This window comes from Melanostigma gelatinosum, assembly GCF_949748355.1.
Source record: "Melanostigma gelatinosum genome assembly, chromosome: 14".
Lineage (NCBI taxonomy): Eukaryota > Metazoa > Chordata > Actinopteri > Perciformes > Zoarcidae > Melanostigma > Melanostigma gelatinosum.
Genome location: NC_136647.1, coordinates 7,663,041 through 7,684,520, shown reverse-complemented (window position 1 = coordinate 7,684,520; position 21,480 = coordinate 7,663,041). Strand labels below are relative to the sequence as shown.

General features: G+C 44.4%; 1 protein-coding gene across 1 annotated transcript; it reads left to right on the top strand.

Annotated features, from left to right (window-relative positions):
• Positions 1–417: 417 nt before the first annotated feature.
• On the top strand, positions 418–21,425 carry septin8a (septin 8a). The gene is made up of 10 exons (XM_079283448.1): positions 418–559; positions 7,187–7,301; positions 7,428–7,623; positions 8,714–8,900; positions 12,609–12,770; positions 13,702–13,798; positions 18,149–18,317; positions 18,402–18,534; positions 18,840–19,009; positions 20,274–21,425. The coding sequence occupies exons 1-10, from the start codon at positions 530–532 to the stop codon at positions 20,275–20,277; spliced, it is 1,263 nt and encodes a 420-aa protein (XP_079139574.1). The 5' UTR covers positions 418–529; the 3' UTR covers positions 20,278–21,425.
• The last annotated feature ends 55 nt before the right edge of the window (positions 21,426–21,480 follow it).

The window sequence follows — 21,480 nt, the reverse complement described above, 5'->3', positions numbered from 1 at the left end:
AACTGCAAAAAATTTAAAATATATCAAATATTATTGTATTATTAATGGTAATAATATAATATTACCATTATTGAAAACAGAAGCGACTTAGAATCGTGGCAAATATTCATTGAATGTATGACATCCGCATTTATGCGCATGCGCAAGTTAGGAGTACATTAAAACCAATATTCGCGCTGTTTACCGATTTATTTGTCTGCTGTCCCGTGCTACACAGTTAAGATAACAAAGCAAGCCCCTTTGCACAGTCATCGACTCCCAGCCAATGTCGAAACGAAGACAAAGTAAAAGATTTAGCCTGACTGAGCGAATACAGGGGCGAAGCAGCAGTGAGTCCTCTCACCGCCCAGCTAGCAGCCCTCCTCCCCCGCCCAGACACCAGCTCGTCTCCGTCTCGTCCCCGTGTCCCTCTCTTCCGCTCTCCGTCAGCTCGGCTCAGTAGTTTAGCAGAGAGACGAGGGCTGCTCCCTTTCGCCTCTGCTTCAGTCTGCACCACCATACATTCCGCACCACCATACATTCCGCACCCATGGCTGCCACGGACGTTGACGTGTTATCGGTAAGTAAAAGCCACGGGGTTTCTGCTTTTTCTGCAGCCGGGAATCACTCGGGTTGTGATTAGTAAAAGTGTTTGCGTTAGCAGAAGCTAAGCCTCCCTCCCGGGTTCATTTGAAGCCTTGTAATGTGGGTTCAGTCGAACAGATTTCTGTGATTGGTGACTGGACGACACAATTTAAGATGAAGCTGCTATTTGTTGATTATTTTAATGTCGTGTCTTGTTTTACGACTATTTTCGTTTGTATCAACAACGCATGCGTTGCTGCACATATGGGTGCAGCACATGACACCATGAGACTGTTTACCATTGACATCATTAGAAAATGCTGTAACCAGAAAACATGTAGGATAACGTTACTGTATCACATCACTGTTCAATTACAGTGGCTAGTTATCAGATACAAACACTTCAAAAGTATGACACAGTGGCTATAAACTCATTGTTGAAGGTGTATTACTTGCTGTTGTATTACTACATGTATATAGCAGTAACTACAGTGTGATGGGCCTCAGTCCCATGTGGTTTCATTTTAACTTCCTGTTCAAAGGGTGCAACATTAAACGTGTGGTTCACTTTCTTCACTGACACCACGTCAGTTTATAACCGGGCCGTATGCTAAACAAGTTGTGGCTGCATTGCTGATGGCCTGTGTGTTAGGTTGGGCATGAATGAGTGGGAGGGAGAAATGCACCCTGCATTGTTTTTCACAGTGACGAGCCCTGTTGTCATTCAGGTGTGACCCTGTACAGTGATGCAATACAGGCTTAATGAAATGGCACAAAGCAAGATAGTCAGGAATTTCAGGAATTAACACCCCCCCCCAAAAAAAAAATCCATTTAGAAAACAAATATTATAGCGACGAGGCGAAATAAATAGGAGGGGATTTAATTAAAGACGGTGATTAACTTTTTTGGCAGATGCTTGAAGAGATCTTTGCGGTAGTGAATTGGACAGTAAGCAGCACTGAGTGTCGGGGATAAAAGGATTAAGAACACACTCCGGGCCACTCCTGTCACTTCTTGGTGCAACACACCGTCTGCTATAGAGGAAAGGATCCAAAAAGAAGGTGCACGGGTTATTGCACACTTGGCATTTCTTAAATTAGGTAGGTGTTTAAGAGGAGGAGGAGGAGGAGGGGGGGGGAGGGGTCGGAGGTTGCAGAAGATATTGCCTACTTGTGACTTCTAAAATGTCTCTTTTTGGAACACACAATTAGGGAATCGGTTTATTAGAAAAATGCTGAGAATGCCGTGAAACAGGCCGGTGGAACAACAGCAGCCCGTCTGCCCGACTTCCTGTCTAACTTTCAGAACTAAGTGAGACCATATTGAACAAACTCACGGGCTCGCCTGGAAGTGTGCTTGAAGGGCATGCTGTTAATTATGTGCAGCTATTCGATAGGGATGTGTGGTTGGTTGCGTTGCTGGCCCACGTCAATCCCATCCCACGGACACGCTAGCATCGGGATAACTTTCCAGGCCGGAGCCATCTGAGGCGATCAATGGAGCCAAATTCACATCTATTGTTTTCACCCATTGATTGCATCCGAGTGTGTAGCATATAGAGTGAGGACGCTGTTCATTTAAACGGTTATGTAATGAAACGCCCTGCAACATATTCAGCATGTACAATGCTTACTGACCCCCGACGAGCATAGTCTCTCCCGTGAGGCCCGCATGGATAAAATTAAATTAGCTTCACAAAGTGCTTAAAGGCGGGAGACGAGGAATAAGGGATGAGGGGGCAGGTCGCTTGCTCTTTAAAACTGCACACTTTGCCTGTTTGTGCAGAGAGTGAGGGAACTTGCAAATGCATGATCTGCATATGTGCTTTATTCATTGTACATTTTAAACACATTCTAAAAGTCCTTCCCTTTAAAGCCAGGGCCTTGTCCGTGTTGCTCCCCCGCATGTTGCTCACGACAGACTGCACTGATGTTGGCCGCATATAGAACATACAGGACAGAAGTGCCTCCAGGCAAGCCTGTCAAATCCCATGCTGTTGATGAACCGTGACAGCCGAGCCGCAGCCTCTGTGGTGATGAGTCAATATCTATAGATTCGGTCAGAATTTCCCAAAGACACGTCCGGAGCACCAATTGTGATGCTCTTTCCAAAATAATGTTAGAAAAAAAGCTGAATGAAGTGTTTGATGTTGGTTGGGATGTTGGAATACCAGCACTCTCCCTGTTTTGAACAAAGTCCGCATTGAACAGCTGTGGAGCGGATAGCCTGGAAGTTCGACACTGTTTCACAGCCTCACAATTTTAATATGCAGCACCCAGTGAATCCTTTAGCAAGCAGTCACGTGTTGTTGAAAGACTCTTCAGCTCAAAGTGCCCTAATTCTAAAGTTTATTTGCCTCATGTGTGATTTGGATGCGTTTCTTTTATCAGTTGTAAAAAGGCTGCACAGAGTCCCATTTTTCCCAACTCAGATTTTGGATAATGAACCATGCAGCTTGCTTGTGAATGCTGACTTGGCAGAGACGGCTCTAGGAGGGCGAGAACGACACAAAAAATAAAATAAGAGAAATGCATTATGGTTTTCACAAGTCAAAACGGCCCAATGCAAGAGGTCTCTCTTGATTCTTATCTGATTAATCATCAAAACAAAACGAAAACACAATTTGCTGCGTCCAACAATGGCACAAAACAATAAGTCCAACTCCCTGAGCTGATTTCAGTTAGTATTGTTCAACAGCATTCAGTAAGATCAAAGTTTTACCTCTAATCCATTGAGAAATCATAAAGGTTTTAGCTTGTGGCTAAATAACACAACTGACAAAACTATAAAAATGATTTTGTCATGACTCATGTTTGTTTTTCCTCAGTTCTCAGTGATAGTAAGGAAACTAAAAAGCCCCGTAAAGATGATTGAGCCGTGCGGCTGTCTCGTAAAACGGTTCCTGTCTCCTCTCCCGTCTGTCACTCGTGTTGTTTTGTCTGTGCTGTTGGGCACAGATGAGTGATGAGGCGGAGCAGTAATGGGGCCGCACCATAGAGAGAGAGAGAGAGAGAGAGAGAGAGAGAGAGAGAGAGAGAGAGAGAGAGAGAGAGAGAGAGAGAGAGAGAGAGAGAGAGAGAGAGAGAGAGAGAGAGAGAGAGAGAGAGAGAGAGAGAGAGAGAGAGAGAGAGAGAGAGTCGGCAGGCCTTTGATAGAATAATAAACCGAAAGCTTGTTTTATATCTGATGGCACACATCTCACCCATCAACATTTTTTCCATTACAACACCACCGCTAGCTAGCACACGTATAGCAGCAGGAGACATGCCCTTTGGAGATGATGGACACATGATCCGTAGGCGTGGTACAAAAATCCTTTGTGCTGCAATTCATAATACAAAAAAAAAAAAAACCTTCAGATATCTAAAGTATAATGTGCTCGTTCACTCAGAATATTATTATAATTCAAAGGTCGTCCGGTGCTTTCATGAATCTGCGTGACCGTCATTGGACACCTCATCTGGAGAGCACTGAATGTGCTCGTGGGGTTTTGTCTCCACTAAGTTGAGTTCGGCCCCAGAAGCCCCCAAAATATATCTGCTCTCAACACAAAACACAGTTTAGTTGCTTGCTGTGGGCATGTGGGCATGCTTAGGCTTAACTGAGAACACTCATCCTTCAAGAAAACAATTGAGGATTTGTCACAGAAGTCATTTTTAGTCATGAAATAGACGTCGGTGGTTTCATATGTTCTTTTCCAGAATAACTCAAAGGAAGACACAGATTTTGCAAGTCTGAACGCCGTGCATGTCATGCTCGTAAAAAGCTAGCATGCTTAAATTCCTATGATAAATTCTTTAGGATCCTCTCTGAGTATATATGCCTTAAAATAACAAACATAAATAATAGATGTAGGGAGTGGAAAACGCCTGAATATATGGAATACTATCCAGCAGCTGATCTCTCCTCTTTAAAATTGAATGTGAAAACAAGACATCGAAGGGAAGCTAGTTCTACACAAAGTGCACCTCAAGTTATTGTAAATATTTGAAGCCTTTCCAAAGGCCTTTCCAAAGGCTTTCCCTCAGTGTGTGTGTGTGTGTGTGTGTGTGTCTCAGTCTGTCAGGTTGCTTCTGTCTGTCAGGTGGAACTCACTGAGGCAGACACAAGCTGAAAACACACAAGTCAGCACGTTTTTCAGTATGAAAGTAATCCTGAGATGGTTGTATCAAACAAGCAAACTGAAATTGCCGATAGCTAATGTTGCCAATTTTTCAAAATGTCAACAAATACAGGCAAAAAAAAAAAATGGCTCAAGTTGACGCTGACAGCGTAACTCACTGAACACATGGCTACAGTTTAGTTTCGTTTATTAACTGGATCCCCGTTAGCTGACGCCTTAGCGGCTGCTAATCTTCCCGGGGTCCACAGTAAACCTCCTGGGTTTGGGGAAAGGGCCGCAGTCACAGATTTAAGCATAACGTCATTTTATAGACTAAACATTCATTTAATCAGCAAAAAGCGACAATGAAAATATGCGTCACATGTAGCCATTTACTGAACGGCCTACAATATCAGCTGACTCTGTAATATCCGTTAAGAGTGTGGCCACAAGACATACTGTGCCCACACTGTTTGGTTGATTCATAAGCTCATAGTTTTTCCTCTGTAAGCTGGATATATGAAAACTCAATGCGTATAGTAGCACCCGCCATTTGCACTGCGGAAATATATTTCCAGCTCTTTATTTGACATTGTCGTCCACTTGTCGTAGGAATAGCACAGGTGTTACTGCCAACGCTAACGATCGGCTCCGTTCTATTCAAGCGTCCCAGTGAGACACTGAGACAGCATGCTGAGTGCCATGAAAGTGAGAGGACTGTTGGACAAAAAGGCCGACTGGTGACGGGGAAAGAGCAGCTCCCATCAGCCAGCATACCAACACGCAGCGTTGTGAGCTAGCTTCTATTGTCTGTGCCTCATTGCACTCGGAGCCACCTGGGGGCCCCTCTGTGAGGCCACTTCCTGTTGGCCCATCTCTCCTCTGAAGCGGACAGATGCCTCTGCGTTTCCCTCCTAGCTGCTGGTTGTACAGTACATGTCTATAGCTACTGGGGGTTTGTGATGCACGGTTCATGTAATCCTTCATAAGATGGAAAAGTATTTAATCATTCAGCCGAAGTACAAACAAAAAATGAGCAAACATGGAGATGTGTTCACATGACAACAGTCCCGTATTATATCTGCATGAAAACATAGACTTACATGAAACGTAAGTCTGGTCAGTGTTTCATTTTCCTACTTTTTAGACTTTTTAAACTGAATACCACAGGGAAGCATTAAGGTTGTTTGACAAGTTCTGAGTTTATAAGTTTACAGTGTGTGATAAACACAAAAAATGGCCTCTTCCTCATCCCCAACCTACTACCACTGAGAACCAGAAATGTACACTAATTTGGTCGATGCTTTTGTTCAAAAGGACTCGCAATAAGTTTATTCAGATGCATAAGGAACAGAAGAAGCTATATGTCATAAAAAAATGGAATTGCAACCCTCCAATGTTAATTTAAAGTTTTTAAATGAGCCTTTGCTGCTACCTGACTTACCATGAAAATTCAAATGAAAACGTCTTAAGCTCGTCTTGACTTTGAGACGAGGGAACTGGAAGTGCATCGCTCTATTTACAGCTTGATAGATTTTGTTTTTTCATTGAACACAGATGGTAATGTAATAAAGTCACAGTGTGCTTCAGATCAGTATTGCCCAGCTCAGCTCACGCCAGATTACTCCAGTGGTGTTTCCTGACACATTAAGCCCCATTTCTCTTTTTTTTTTTTCTTCTTCTTCTTTCTCTCACACACACACACACACACACACACACACACACACACACACACACACACACACACACACACACACGTGTGTGTGCGCAGTGGTCATCCTTTCTTGTGTGAGGTTTATAGCTCATGCAGAGCCGGCCTCCACCTCTCGGCCCAGCAGAGTCGGGCTGCGTTCAGCTGAGCTCTCAGGCTGCCTGCGCTCGGTGACATCAGCCTTCAAGTATGCGCTCCTTCATGGCCGAGCCAGGCGAGAGCTCGGGTGGCCCCATTCATCTCAAGGTGCTGTCCGTCTCTAACACACTCCCTCTTGTCACCCACCGTCTATCCTTCAGATGGGTCGGATAAGGGGGATCAAAGAGGAGAACACTTAGGACCCGATAGTTTTGTCCGTCTGTGGTAATCTTTATGTTCACATTACTTGTGCTGTGTGGCTGGGGACTCATCAGTGCTGGAGTAAGAGAAAGGAGTCACTTTGAAATGTTTATGTTGTGATTATTCCAAAGACCTGCTAAGCTCACACACTGCAACTGTGAGTGACTTTCCACACTATTAAACATCTGAATGAGTTCATGTCTCTGGTTGGTGCATCTCTTCCCCGTGTGGAAATGTCTTTAGTTCCTCATGCTTGTGAAAGATTATTCATGAAGCTCATCCTCTCAGGCCCCTCGTATCTATCTCATAATGTTGGGCGATGAGTTTTACATCTGCCCAATGCATGCTGGGTCTTTTCATTTGCACCGGAATGGGATTGCTTCAGCTTCAGCTCTGACTAATGTCTTCCCCATGTCTTCCTCTCATGCGACCGGACTTTCAATGCCTTGTTTTTGTTTGTGTCTCTCAGAATGAAGAGTCGCGCAACCTAAATTTGGGCGGACATGTTGGATTTGACAGCCTCCCCGACCAACTGGTCAGCAAATCGGTCTCACAGGGATTTTGTTTCAACATTCTCTGCGTAGGTGAGTACCAAACGGCAGCGTGTGATCATTTTCCCTCCATCTTTGGTTGATTTGTTTTGCTCCCAAACGGCATGAAAGAATGCGTGATTGAACTCCCTCCCGCTCTCTACTTCCTCCCATCCACAGGGGAGACCGGTATCGGCAAGTCCACGTTAATGAACACGCTCTTCAACACCATGTTTGAGTACGAGGAGGCGAGCCATTACCAGAACGCCGTGTATCTGCGGCCGCGAACATACGACCTGCCAGAAAGCAACGTCAACCTCAAACTGACGATCGTAGACACCGTCGGCTTCGGCGATCAGATCAACAAAGAGGACAGGTGAGGGTGGTGAGATGGTGAGATGGTGACGTGATGAGAGTCAAAAGATGTCTGAATGCACGAGAACACAAACTGATATCGGTCCGGGTTTGGCTTTTCTCTGTAGGATGGGAATAAGATGAGGAGGGACAGCAATAAAGAGGAAATAGCAGATCTTTTTTTTGGACATGCAGCTGTGGAATGTAGTGGTCTTGTTGTGACCTAGCCAGCGAGCAGCACTCTCACGCCCTTTTGATAGCAGCGCTCTCTGTAGGCCGTATAAACCAGCGGGCTGGAGGACGGACCCCGGCAGTGGACTGCAAACGCACACTGAGAGACTCAAAAGGTCAGAGTCGCTGCATTCCTCAGAGAAGAGGGAAGAGAGATGTGTAGGGAGAGCACAGAGGACTGTCGACATGCTGCTGGCTGAGGATGTAGAATATATATGTGGACTCATGTGTCACTCTGAGCTGTAAAATGTGGAAAGACTGCTGTTAGATTAAGCAATCGTTACCACTAACCACCACCACACAGAAACAGCTGGCATTCCAATCTAGAGATCATAGCGCTGAAGCTGCACATTTTAGGCTTGTTTCTTGTAGGTGTGCTCAGAGTAGCACTGTAGCAGGGACTTCTTGTAGGAGGGGTCTATCATTTCATTGGTTCATGTCGGAGTTAATTTCCTCTTGCAATGTGTTGAATTTGACCCTCCTTTCTGTTCAGTTTGTTCAGCTGCACGTGCAAAAATGCTACAAAACTTTGATGTTTTCATTCCGCACATTCCTAATTGCTGTGATTTACAAGTGACACTGAAGGCTACAAAGACCACCAGAGCAGTGAGAGAGAGGACGGGATGTTTAGCAGTGATTTGTTCCACTCAGACTCCCATAAGCACGAGCACACATTTCCTGCCTCGCTGAGCTGTACATCTCTAAGCTGTGAATCAGATCACACAGTTACTGAAAACCTAGCTGTCTTGGTTCATTTCCCCAGTGACAAGTCCTGATATTTCCTTTCACATTCATCACAAACGCATGAACAAGAAGGCAAATATTTCCGCTTATAGCCACAGACGTAGATCTTTACAGTTTCTCTTTGGCTGTCTCCACAGTTACAAGCCCATCGTCGACTACATCGACACCGAGTTTGAAAGCTATCTCCAGGAAGAGCTGAAGATCAAGCGCTCGCTGTTTAACTACCACGACACCCGGATCCACATCTGCCTTTATTTCATCGCCCCGACAGGACACTCCCTCAAGTCTCTGGACCTCGTCACGATGAAAAAACTGGACAGCAAGGTACACCCGAAAACCCCCGTCATACGCTGTGCCCTTTAGCAAAGAGCACACTCGCACACACCGCTGATCCTTTCCCTTTGTCTGTGAGGAACTATCGGTGTTGCTGGAACCCGACCTCCCTTTCACTGTGACCGGTGTGCGTTTCACTGAGACGTGGAGATCGTTTTGGTTGGGCGTGGACCGGATTTCAAGAAAAGTTCACAAAACCTGCCCTATAAGAGTTTTCAGACTTAAAAGTCATCGTGTTGCATATTTTTTTTTGCAAGTAAAGATGTTTGGTTTGCTCTGTTAAAGTCCAGCCCACTTTCTGAATTACCATATAATACAAAAAACTGTATTTGAATAGATACATAGAAAATCCTAAAAGTACACCCTCCTGCTCATCTTACTAATACCGAGTTCCCGTTTGACATATTTGCAGTAGTACAGCAGTCAATAATCCCATTCAGAGCCACATTGATTTGTGAGTTTTTGATTGCTTTTGTGTGAGTTTTACTCCACAGGTTATTGATCGGTGGTTCTGTGTGTTTTGCTGTGCGTCCGATGAGGGCAGCCCAGTAGAGGCGCAATCAACTGGCCTCAATTAGAAATCTGGTGGGGAAAAAAAACAGCAGCGCTTGGGAGCGTGAAAGAAGGGGAGGGGAGGGGGGGAGGGAGTTTTAGTGGGGGAGGACTGTGTCAGAAAGGGCTAGAAAGCAGATTCTAAGGTCGAAGTTGGAGGCATGTTGAATATGTTGAGTTTTTATTTTTCTTTGTCGGACGTTTTCCAGTTGAAGATTGAGCCTCGTGTGGCTACTTATGCTACCTACCAGACTCCTTTCTTTGTAATTCAAAGAAATATATTGGCATGAATATTAAACAACAGTTTTTATTATACCCTTAATTAAATTCAACCTAAACACAGCTCAAACCGTTTAAAAAAAAAATCCCAAATCTTGGTTTCAGCGTGTGGGAAGCTCCTTAATCCTTAACTGATGGATGAAGTTTAGTTCCAGTCAAATGTATGCACACAACTACTGATCACACTGCTGTATGAATGGCTCTGCTTGTGTCTGGTGATGCAATAATAATGAGTCCAGAACACAGCAGATGGTCTGCTGGTGACCAAAAAAGCTGCCGGCTCACCTCCGCCAGCTATCGACGCACGGCTGTCAAATACCTCCTGGTAATATTTCACTTCATCGAACACAGTTTTCATACTTTGTAATTTATTCCAATTTGAGCCATCGTTACTGCCTCTCACCTGAGGACCAGCTGTATTTCTAAGGCCAGAGTCGGGGACCAGAATAGCTTTCAGCAGAGAGGACTTCACATAGAAAAGGGCCCCGATCCAAATTCAGCCACTTTTCTTTGCTGCGAGGCGCCAGCACTGACCGCTGAGCCTCTGTGCTGCCTTCACCGGCCAATAGAGTGATCAAAACCTGACACCATGCGTCTGCCAACCGTCTCCTGACGCCATCCAAACTCTCTGCACCCTCCTCACCTGAGCTAAAGAGACCATCCATATGTGTTCGCTACCGTATAGCAGCTTCCCTGCTATCCCCTCGTAATAATCCACTCATGGGAACCAAACCCTCTTTCTTGTGAACCCCCTGTATGTCTGTGAGGAACATTCTGGTTATGCACAGGACATTTGCACGGTGCCAGGAAGTGTTGGAAGTGTAAAATAACAGCAATGATGGCGGCGGGCACTTTCCTCTCAAAATGATTAACAGCAGAGCAGTGGGTTGAGTTTTAGGCTGAGTGGGTGGCCACGGTGAACACCGCTCCGACCCCGGCGGCTCCGTCCCAGCAATCTTTCCACGATGTGAAATATGACCAGTGTTTTATCTGACAGCGTGCCAGTGTTAAGCTCTAGATGGCTACAGGTCCTCCACAAAAGTACCTGCGTTGCTCTTATAGGCCTCAACAAAAGCCCGACTAAGTCACAAAGTAACTCGGGCTTCGACTAATGATTATTGTCATCATATTAGTTATTTTTCAATGAAGCGCTTCACTGTTTAGGATGTGAAATGTCAAAAATACTGAAAAAGGGCCCTCCATATGTTCCCAGATCCCAAAGTGAAAAGTAAAAAATCATTTGTTTTGTCTAACCAACAGTCTAAAACGTTGCTGTTGTAAAACAGAAAGTCAAGAAATCCTCTCATGTCAGAAACTGTAACTGGTGTTGGTTCATTCAGGGATGATTCAAGTTAACACTGTTGTATTTCTTTTCCATTGGAGGCATATATATGCTCCCATTGACAGTCAAAAACATGACTCTAGACCTTAATTCTACTCTGATGAACGTTGATCTGGAAACTAAAGATAAATAAAATACAGAGCCGTCTACCAGACAGCCCTGCAGCAGGAAACGCCAGGGCAGCAGACCAAAGACAACTGCTCCCTCAGTCGGTAGAGTTCTAGACAATGGTGTTTTTCGAGTAAATGGAGTCTGATTCACTGCCCCCCCCCCCCCCACACCCACACAGAGGACGGCTGAAGGCCACTACAGTGAGTTTGGTTTGTGGTGGATGAAGGCAGGAAGAGAGATACGGTCCTGAAGGAGGCGTCCTTTTTGTTTTAAATATTTATTTCCTGAATAAGAGTAAATCATTACTTGTTAATTATGAGACACTGTGTGAGGTAAAAGAGACGGATACAGTTCAGAACGTATCAACATGGTTCTTATATGCCTTGAACACTGACACACTCCTCAATTTGTTCATATACAGATATAAAAAAAAGAAGCCAGAAATATCAGGAGATGTTAATTTCTTCTTCAATAATGATCTCACATGCAACCTGCTCGACCCATCTGGTGCTCCTAGCTGTTCAGAACAAACACTGAGGACTATTTGGGAATACCCTGTGGTCAGCTGGGAAAACTGGGTTGTGGGAAGTGAACAAATCTCACTGCCCCCCCTCCTCCTCCTCCTCCTCCTCCTCCTCCTCCTCCTCCCCACCGAGTCTTCCGTCAGCACTGGATCCCGATTAGTGACCGTGGTTTGTTAATAATACTTAAATCACGGTACTGGCTGCCCTGCTGTAAATTAATGATCCCATAAAGTATGATGAGCCTGTGATGTGACTCCTAACAAGCTCCGGTTGTGCCTCCGAGGCACACTGTTGGAAGTGATGAGCGAATCTGTGGGGATCCTCCTCGTCCTCCCGGGTTAGTGATCGGGGGTTAATGCAGCCGCACAGGAAGGAATGCAGACAAACTGTGTGTTGATTTCTGCACATCTGCTGCTGATCGGAGCCTCGTTTGTTTTCATGATCACCGTTTGTTTTACGCATCTGTCGGGGTTCTGACTGAGCTCGCTCACTGTACAGTGTTGCTGCATATGGCCTCGTCAGCCATAAATAGCAGTGTGCTGAGTTTGTTTTTTGTTTTATAATTGGGTCTTCAACATCTTCTTTGCTTTATTCAGAGTGTTTGTTCATTACCCGCTGACATAGGGAGGTTAATTGCTCTAATCTGAAGACATTGTGTTGATTATCTGTGCATCTGCTCTCATCATATTAAGTGCATTTAGTCTTGTCATGAAGATGCATGTCAGACTAAAAAAAAAACATGACATAATGAATTCCACGTATTCGCTTTAACACAAAGCAGCTTTCAATACACGAATGCATGTATATATTTCAGGCAACAAACTAGGACGCTGCGCTACACATTCAATAACTCTGTTTATTAAATCCCCTCTCTTTCTCTCATCCTCTCAGGTCAATATTATTCCCATCATTGCCAAAGCGGACACAATCTCCAAGAGTGAGCTCCATAAATTCAAAATCAAGATTATGAGTGAGCTGGTGAGCAACGGTGTCCAGATATATCAGTTCCCAACAGACGACGACGCCATCAGTGAGATCAACGCCTCCATGAACGTAAGTAACGTTGCGACACTCGCACATTTCTCTTCCAATCATTTTATTTTTTACTGGAAATGTGTTTTAGTACGCACATGAATGTGTTAAAAGGATACTATGCTCTGTGGACGTGACACTGACATTTTCCATTGTCAAAATAAACCAGTTATATAGGAATACGAATCTGCATTTAGCAATGAAACTGAATCTACACGTTCTTTTGGCCTTTTTTTAGTTCCAGTTTTATAATGGGGATGATGCATATAATCACACTGTGCTCCAACACACACCCACGCATGCACAAACGCTAAATTCTCTCATGGATGAATCAGACTTGATCTGGTTTGCCCAGACGCAGTCCTCGTACTGTATCCCCATCTATTCATAGTCGCTTCCATCAGCGCCCACACTCACCAGCTTGTTCCTCTGAGCTGCAACCAGCCAGCTGGTTTCAACCCGCCACCTCATTTTTGAGGTTTGCGTATCGGGCGTGTTTTTTCCCCATGATGCTTCACTGTCGATCCTAACGAGGCTGTAGTAGCTCTGAGAGCAATCAGAAAGTGTGTGTGTGTGTGTGTTTTACCACTTAAACTAAATAGGCCTCTCAGCCCCAGCTGAGCCACATGTTAAAGTTAAAACAGCGCGGTCGCACTTCTCTCTGGTGTGGTCTCGTTGTGAACGATAATAGGGAGCCACATTGAAGTTTTATCTGGAAGTAAACACTTAATCTTCATTGATCTTGTTTGTTTCGTCATTTGTACATAAAATGTTTGTGTCTAGTGAAATGCAACTTGGGAAATGCTTGTTGTGCTACAAAGAATCTCAGCATGAAGAGACTCTTTAAGAAAGAGGGAGCTGGGACTCCGCCCCTTTTTAATGGCTCCAGTTACATAGGTGGCCTCTTGGCCTTTTTAACACACATGCTTTTCTTTTCTTTTTTTCTGCGTAGGCCCATCTGCCCTTCGCTGTGGTCGGGAGCGTGGAAGAGATCAAAGTGGGCAACAAAACCGTGAGGGCCAGACAGTACCCCTGGGGTATCGTGCAAGGTGAGAACCATTCTCAAGTTACTTAGAAAAATGTTGCTGATCGCCGTCCAGTGTCGCTCACGACTTCCCTCACCTGAAAGCGGTCATGGGTGGATCATTCTCGAGGAAGTACATGGCTCAGCCTCTTTCCGTTCCTTGCAGAGTGTGGATTGGAAGTGGACAATAACAACTAGAGCTGCAACAATTTAGATAAGATAAATATCTAATATGCACCATTAAAGATTTACCAAACACTGAACCCGACACGGAAGAGGGCGTGCAGGAGAGAAATGAGGAAACATGCATTCAACTTCCACCTTTGTGCTTTGCACACGTCTCTTTGCCCTTATGGAGAATCTGCATGCAGCATAAACTCAGCAGCTGCAGAAACAAGGCATCTATCGGTCTCCAGGAGGAAAGATGTTCTCCTGCTCATGGCACAGTGGCCAGCGCGTCACACAGTTTTCCTGTTTATTTATACCCTCCCTCTTCACGCGGAGCTGCCAGTGTGACTTCATGCAGAGTGACACATGAAGCCAAATGAAGGACGAGCGGGTAGAGATTGTTTTAGGGAGTTGCCGGCGTGCGTTTGTGTGTGTGAACGGTGTTAAATGTCTTTCTTTGTGAGCACGTACGGTACATTTCTCCCTGTAGATTTCTGTGTGTGTGCATGTGTGCGTGCGTGCATATATGCCTGTATGTTAGCACGCAAGCATTGTCCATGGAGACATCTTTGTTTCCCACAGCTCATTCCTCTGTGCTTGTCAGTGAGAGTAAACATTTTAATTTAATAATGTCACCAAGAGTTGTGCTGTGGGAATATTACTGCTCAGATGAGAGTTGCACTGAGTCCCTCCCTCCCTCCCTCCAGCTCTCTCTCTCTCTCTCTCTCTCTCTTCCTTCCTTTCCTCGCTCTACCGTCCTCTCCTCCCCTGACCACTCTCATTCCCCAACCCTCAGAGGATCGCTCTGTGGTTATTTATAAAGCCTGCTGCGTGTCTCCTGGGGAACAGATTCCCTCTGACTCCATCAGTCACCATGAAGCCTTCTGCAAAAAGTTATCTCTGGTTTACTGTAAACTCATTTCTTTGGAATTCGTCTCCATCGCAGTGATCGTGTTATTCTTCAGCAGCAATTAACAAGAGGTAGAAAACGGTGATTGTGGAATGTCAAGAATACATATCGTCACGTAACCGACGACATCAAACAAAGTAATCTGCATTTTCTTTTCTCCGATGACGCAAAATCATTTAGTAGTAAAACTTCAGAGTAGAACCAGACTATCTTAAAAATTGTGATTAGTTCAGAGTCGCACACAATGCCAGATGTTGCATGAAAGGAATACTGATTGGGCCTATGTTTACATATGAGAATCACAAGATAAATGTGTTGTTTCTACGTTGTCATCTGTTTTTAGGTTTTGTAATTATCTGCATCTAATGATCCTATCGGCCCTGTCCATCTCTGCCTAACAACCGCTCTGATGGGATGTATTGCAAGAAAACTACTTGGCTTTTAGTCGGCCTGCTTGTAAACTGCTGGCCCAACATTCGCACGACAGACTCGATGTCACAGTATCGGAGGACAGACGTTTTAGTGTTTTTACTCCATTTTTCCGACTGAAAGGACGGCCTCTGTCAATGGAAACAGTTTGCAGATGCCAGATGTCATATAGACGGGTTATGGTAACCTCTCGAAGAGCCATGGGAAATTTCCATCAACTGGAAGGAAGACAAAGGAAGGACTGTCTACTGATAAGAGCAGTTGAAGGGGGCTGTGTGTGTGTGTGTGTGTGTGTGTGTGTGTTTATCTTCCCTCAGGATCTTGATGCTCTGTTATCTCTGAACTCCAGACATCTGTGACATGTAGCAGGGCCCCGTCATATTTCTTCTCTGCTAGCTTCTGTTTGTTCAACACATGTTGTAGTGGGTGTTTGTATGTGAACACGGATGTTATCAATCACCGACTTTGCATCCGAGTCTCCGTCGGCCATTTCTTTTTCCTTTGGTTATAATAAATTATCTTTTGGGGAAAAAGAAAGAATTAATATTCTAGAATTTTAAAAAGTGATGAGACAGACGATGTCTTGATTTACACAACAACAATTTGTACTGCCATGACATTTTGTATAGATATTCATGGTCTCCAGAGGATGAACCGTTACTCTGCTGATCCCCAGCAGATTGACTTGTTTACACTTGATGGCTGGATTCCAATGAGATCTGGTTCAGAGATCCACACTTTTCCTTTCGAGCCACCAGCAGACCAAAGTTGTCACTTATCCAGTGAAATATCGAAGCATCTACCGGATGGATTGTCACAGGATCTTGTTCAGACTGTCATGGTTCCCTGACGAATCCCTTTGACGTTTGATCTAGCACCACCATGAGGTCCACATTGGTTTAAAGTGAAATGTCTAGACAACTATCAGAGGGATTTTTACAAGATATTTGATGCCTCACAGAGCTTCTAGTGTGGCTGTAGACTCCTACTTTTGTTGGATCATAGTTTCTGTAAATGTTGCTGATATCTTACACAAGACACCAGATATGGTAACATTATTCACCATGTAGCTTTACAGCAGCTGCTATCATGTAAATAATTCTATTTAATAGATGCTTTCGCCTTCCCCAAAGGAACAAATGATCAGCCTGGGACACATGGATCATTTTGATGTATTTTCAATTTTGCACAGTTGTCTATTTCCATTCATTGATTTTTAGTAACATTAGATTTATTGCAGCCGTGTCTCCGTTTGAATGTTTCTGTTCTCATGCTGGCGTCTGCAGAGCCCTGTGCTTTGATATCTTGAGAGCTCAGTCAGAGGATTGGCCGTCATTCAGCCCTCAGCGGGGGGGCGGGGGGGGGGGGCAGTACAGAGAGACTATTCGATGCCAAATGAACAGGCAAAGTCAGTAGCCTCGGAGAACAGCTCATGTCTGTTTTTAACTTGTATACTCTCACTAACGATGTGTGGTCAACCAGCAAATTTGAGTAAAAATAAGAGCAGACAGCTGCATGCTGGCCACAATCTCACGACTTTTCTTTCGTCTTTTGTTCTTTCGTTATGTGTTCAGGCACGCCGACTGTATTATGTTGTAGTTTTTTGGATGCTGCTATCATGCACTGCAGGCTGCTTTCCCAGTATTTTCCATCAGGAGAAGCTAAATGCTGCGCTAATTGGGGCTTTTTAAATATCATTATCGCCGTCTTTACATCCTCAGAGCTCACAGCTTGTGGTGGTATTTAAACACATCACACATCCCGTTCTCCACTCCGGGGGTTTCCGCACATGCCCTCAGCCGCCACAGAGATGACAGAAAAGCTCCTCATAGCATCTTTCTGAGGTTTGCTAACAGGTTGATCACATACAAAGTCATTTTTTCTCCTGACAACACGTGCCCATTTTAACAAGTCACAGCTGCTTTAGGTTGGTCGCCAGGTTTTGCAGCAATTTAAAGATTGGAGGAGATTGAGCATATCAAATAGTTAGAAGTTGTCCAAGTTTCCACATAGACTGGGTATTATTAAGTCTGTGAATGGAGGGGAAAAAATAACGTCAAGACGAAAAAGCTTTATTTTCAAAGAGAGAGGAGTGGTTATTCTTGATTAGAGTCAGCAGAAAAGGATTCTGGCTGCAGGGATGTCTGCAGTACAGCTGAACAACTAATTCAGACTTCATCCTCAAAGTTCAGTCCACATGTAGGTGCTCTTGCTCCTCCCACACTGACCCTCGTCCTGGCCTCTGACAGAAGTAAAAAGGGAACAGCCCGCGTTGTTGCGATGGCGTAAATGAGGTGACGTGTGAGTGAAAAGGCTTCTTCAGAATGGACGCCTTCCCCTCAGCTGTGTCTGTCAGGCAGGAAGCGCTGTCTGCCCTTTCCTCACCGTGAAACCGCCTAACTGTGAGAGTCACTCAGACAGGAAACTAAAGTGACGTGGTCTAAGTTGCTCCAGTGTGAAACATTAAAAGTGCAGAACATCTCTGATTCATCAGCTCCTCTTTGTCAACAAACTGTGATAGATTTCTTTATTTTTATGTAATGGATGCCAAATGTTGATTTATTCATTTGTTTTTGGGACAACGTCACATTCCTGTAGAGACGTGGTGTGATTTCCTGCTTCTGATGGAGAGGAAGGGAGGGTAACAGGGTGACAGATGGGTTGTTGAAATAAATTAGAAGCAATGAAAGAGACAGACAGCCACCGAATGAAGGAGAGAAAAAAAGACTCGGAACTGGAAACGAGATGCGACTGCACATTCCACACTCTGACAGCCAAAACCAGTTCTTCACGCACCATATCAGAATTCGTTCATCATGTATCGGAATTGACTGACAAACTGATTCTGGTGTTGGTTTTCCTTTTTAGTCGAGAACGAGAGCCACTGCGACTTTGTGAAACTCCGAGAGATGCTGATCAGGGTCAACATGGAGGACCTGAGGGAGCAGACCCACACTCGCCACTACGAGCTGTACCGGCGCTGTAAGCTGGAGGAGATGGGCTTCAAAGACACAGACCCCGACAGCCAGCCGTTCAGGTAGAGGGAGAACACACACGAATCCAAAAACCACGGAGATACCGACAACACCTGATCTATGTTACCGTCTTCTCTTCTGTCCAGTCTTCAAGAGACGTACGAGGCCAAGAGGAAAGAGTTCCTGGGGGATCTGCAGCACAAAGAGGAAGGAATGCGACAAATGTTCGTCAACAAAGTAAAAGAGACGGAAGCAGAGCTAAAAGAAAAGGAGCGAGAGGTCAGTCTCAAGGGGGAATTGTGGTTATCGATGCAGTATGTTTCATTCTAAATGGTCGTTGATATGTTCACACACCAACACTGCAACTACAGAGACCAACGAGTATCATGATAATACATGCCCTCATATATGAATGAATGGGTGAGATGGAGGCGAGGCGCTATGTCCATTTTTGTTTGCAGTCAGTTTATTCTATTGTTGGGTCCATTTCAACGCTAAGGGTCAAATTAACTGTTGGCACGTAGCAATTAAAACCTCCTTCCTCACCCCCGTCCTGTCTGTCAATCACCACCCTCCTCCCTCAGCTGCATGACAAGTTCGAGCAGCTGAAGCGGATGCACCAGGAGGAGAAGAGGAAGGTGGAGGAGAAGCGGAGAGACCTGGAGGAGGAGCTGAACGCCTTCAACAGGAAGAAGGTGGCGGCCGAGACGCTCGCCTTATCTCAGCCCCTCAAGAAGGACAAGGACAAGAAAAAGTAAGCCGATCCCTCCTTTCCTGTCGCTCACTCTCCTCACTCTCCTTCTCCATAGCGGGGAGCTGCTTTTCCCCCCCCCCCCAACCCTGCTCCTTTCTTTAACTAATCCTGGGCCTTAAATTCTGAAATGATTTCCTTTTTTTTTGTACACTGGCTTCTCTTGCTTATCTCACCCCTTCACTTTTTGCTCTCTAACCCCTGTTCCAAGTCTTTAAGCAGGCGGTGTGCATTCCGCCCAGTCACAGTGTGGCATAGTGTCACATTAATGAGCCGCGCAGTCGTCGACCTATCTCCAGTACGCCAGCGTTTCAGCTTTTATAAATGCCTGGCATGTGTCAAGGAAACTTCCTCCCTTTTTCTTTTTTTTTGTCCTGTCCAAGCTTAACATTTCCTGTCCTTTCACTCTTTCCTTTTGCCTCGCTCTAATTATTCTGGATATTCAGGAAAGGAGGCAGTGAAGCCATTTAAAGCTCAGCTTCTAAAGAGGTGACGCGGACTACAGTTCAAACGGGGCAGGACTGTTTTCTTTAGGTGCATACTAAGTAATCATGATGGCTCGGGTACAAAAAGAATCCAGGCCTTTCATGCGTTTGCTCATTAACTACACACCATGTACACTTCACTGTGCAGCATCTTTTTGGATAGATTCGAATAGCGAACCATCGTAAATGTATCCGTTTGGTGCTTTTAAGTCTCCGCGTTAATCTTTAATCTTCTGCACTGATACTATCTGAATATCCGATGGCTGTCTGGGAGGTTAGACATGATCTGAAATCACACGCTCGGCTCTGGACAATGATTTTCAGTGGGCTGTGCCTGGCTGGTAGTTAATGTAGTCCTTCTTGCCCTTATCCTCCGACTCTTCCTCTCCGAGAATGGAAGCGAAGGCGCTTGGCTCCATCTTGTGGCGGCTCACACACTCTGCTCTCTGTGCCGTTTGAGGAAACTGATCTTCCATTTTGTGGTTTGTGACGGACATCCCACCAGTTTTACCTCTTATGTGATTCATTTGCATTGCAGAGGATGCATTCAGGAGCTATGTTTGAGATGGAAAAAGTAGCGCTATCATATGGAACGTATTTGTGACGGCTCAATGATTCCTTTCTGTTCACTAACGCGAGCAGTGGTAGTTATTTTAACTGCAGCACCTCTTTGCTTCTGCTCTACTTCATTAGTTTTCTGTAGAAATGTTTGTCATTCATTTCTTAATTCCTCAAAGTAGTCATTTAATTTATTTTGTTTATTGTTTGTCATTGTTTTTCAGTTAATTTATGGGCGCTGTAAACCCTCCCACACACGACCATGGATTTGTCCTCCATCACCATTGCAACGACAACACCTGTTTGTTTGTTTGTTTGTGTTTGTTTGTTTTTACATTCCATCTTGACATTGTACACATGGACCAAAGACACTGAGGATGATGATGATCATGATGAAGCCACAGGGGAGAAAAAGAGTGAAAGATGGTGAGAGATTATGAGGAAAACAATGTTCACTTGCCAACCGTGGCCATCTCATTCATTCAGGATCTTTATGCTTTTATATATATATATATAGATATAGATATATCTATATATATATATGCATTTTGTTTTTCTATGTTGTGACTTTGTGTTGTATTTTTAGTGTTTTCCATCGACTATTCACACAGAAACAAAGGTTCAACCTTCTGGTACTAACAGAGTGGGCCAGTCATTTGAAACCACTCAATACGTATTTAAAGAATTTAAGGTGTGCTTGATTTTAAACGACTGACATTTAAATGACTAAACGAAGATATCAGTGAAATCGAACCGTTCCTAAAGTCTTTTTAAATACCTGAGCGGTTTGAAATGTTGTCCAGGTGAGATCTGCCTGTTAACCGTTTTGTAATCATGACAATTTAAATTGAAGTACATTTCACAGTAGAATAAATCCCTGAGCCTAAATAGTACACTTAAATAGCAATGTCAGGCAATACAACCGAGTACCTGTTCACTGTATAAACCACTGCATACACATAGGTACTGACAACCTAAAGCTTAGTCTTAACCCGTAATAAAAAATATATGCAATATTCTGGTGCTGTTTCATAAATGTATGTGAATATTTTCTGGAGCTTACGCTGCTTAATATGCAAAATGTACTAGTTTTTGAATATATTATTGTAAGAAGCACATATGATGGTAGACGTTGTCCACAAATGATGTAACTTTATTGTAAACCATGAGTGACCGCCTTGATGCGTGTGTTGTGACAGTGAACACACACACACACACGTGCACACGAACAAGAAGCCAGTATGTATACGTACACACAAACACAGGATTCAGGAAAACATACAAGCCTCAGCTCGCTGTGGAAGAGTTTTACACTCTGAGAGAGAAGAGAGCAGCTGTATTTACTGTCTGTCGAAATAAATGCAAACCCTCCTCCACCCCCCCACCCTCCCTCCGACTTTGATGTGTCTCTGCCATCATTTGTTTGACGAT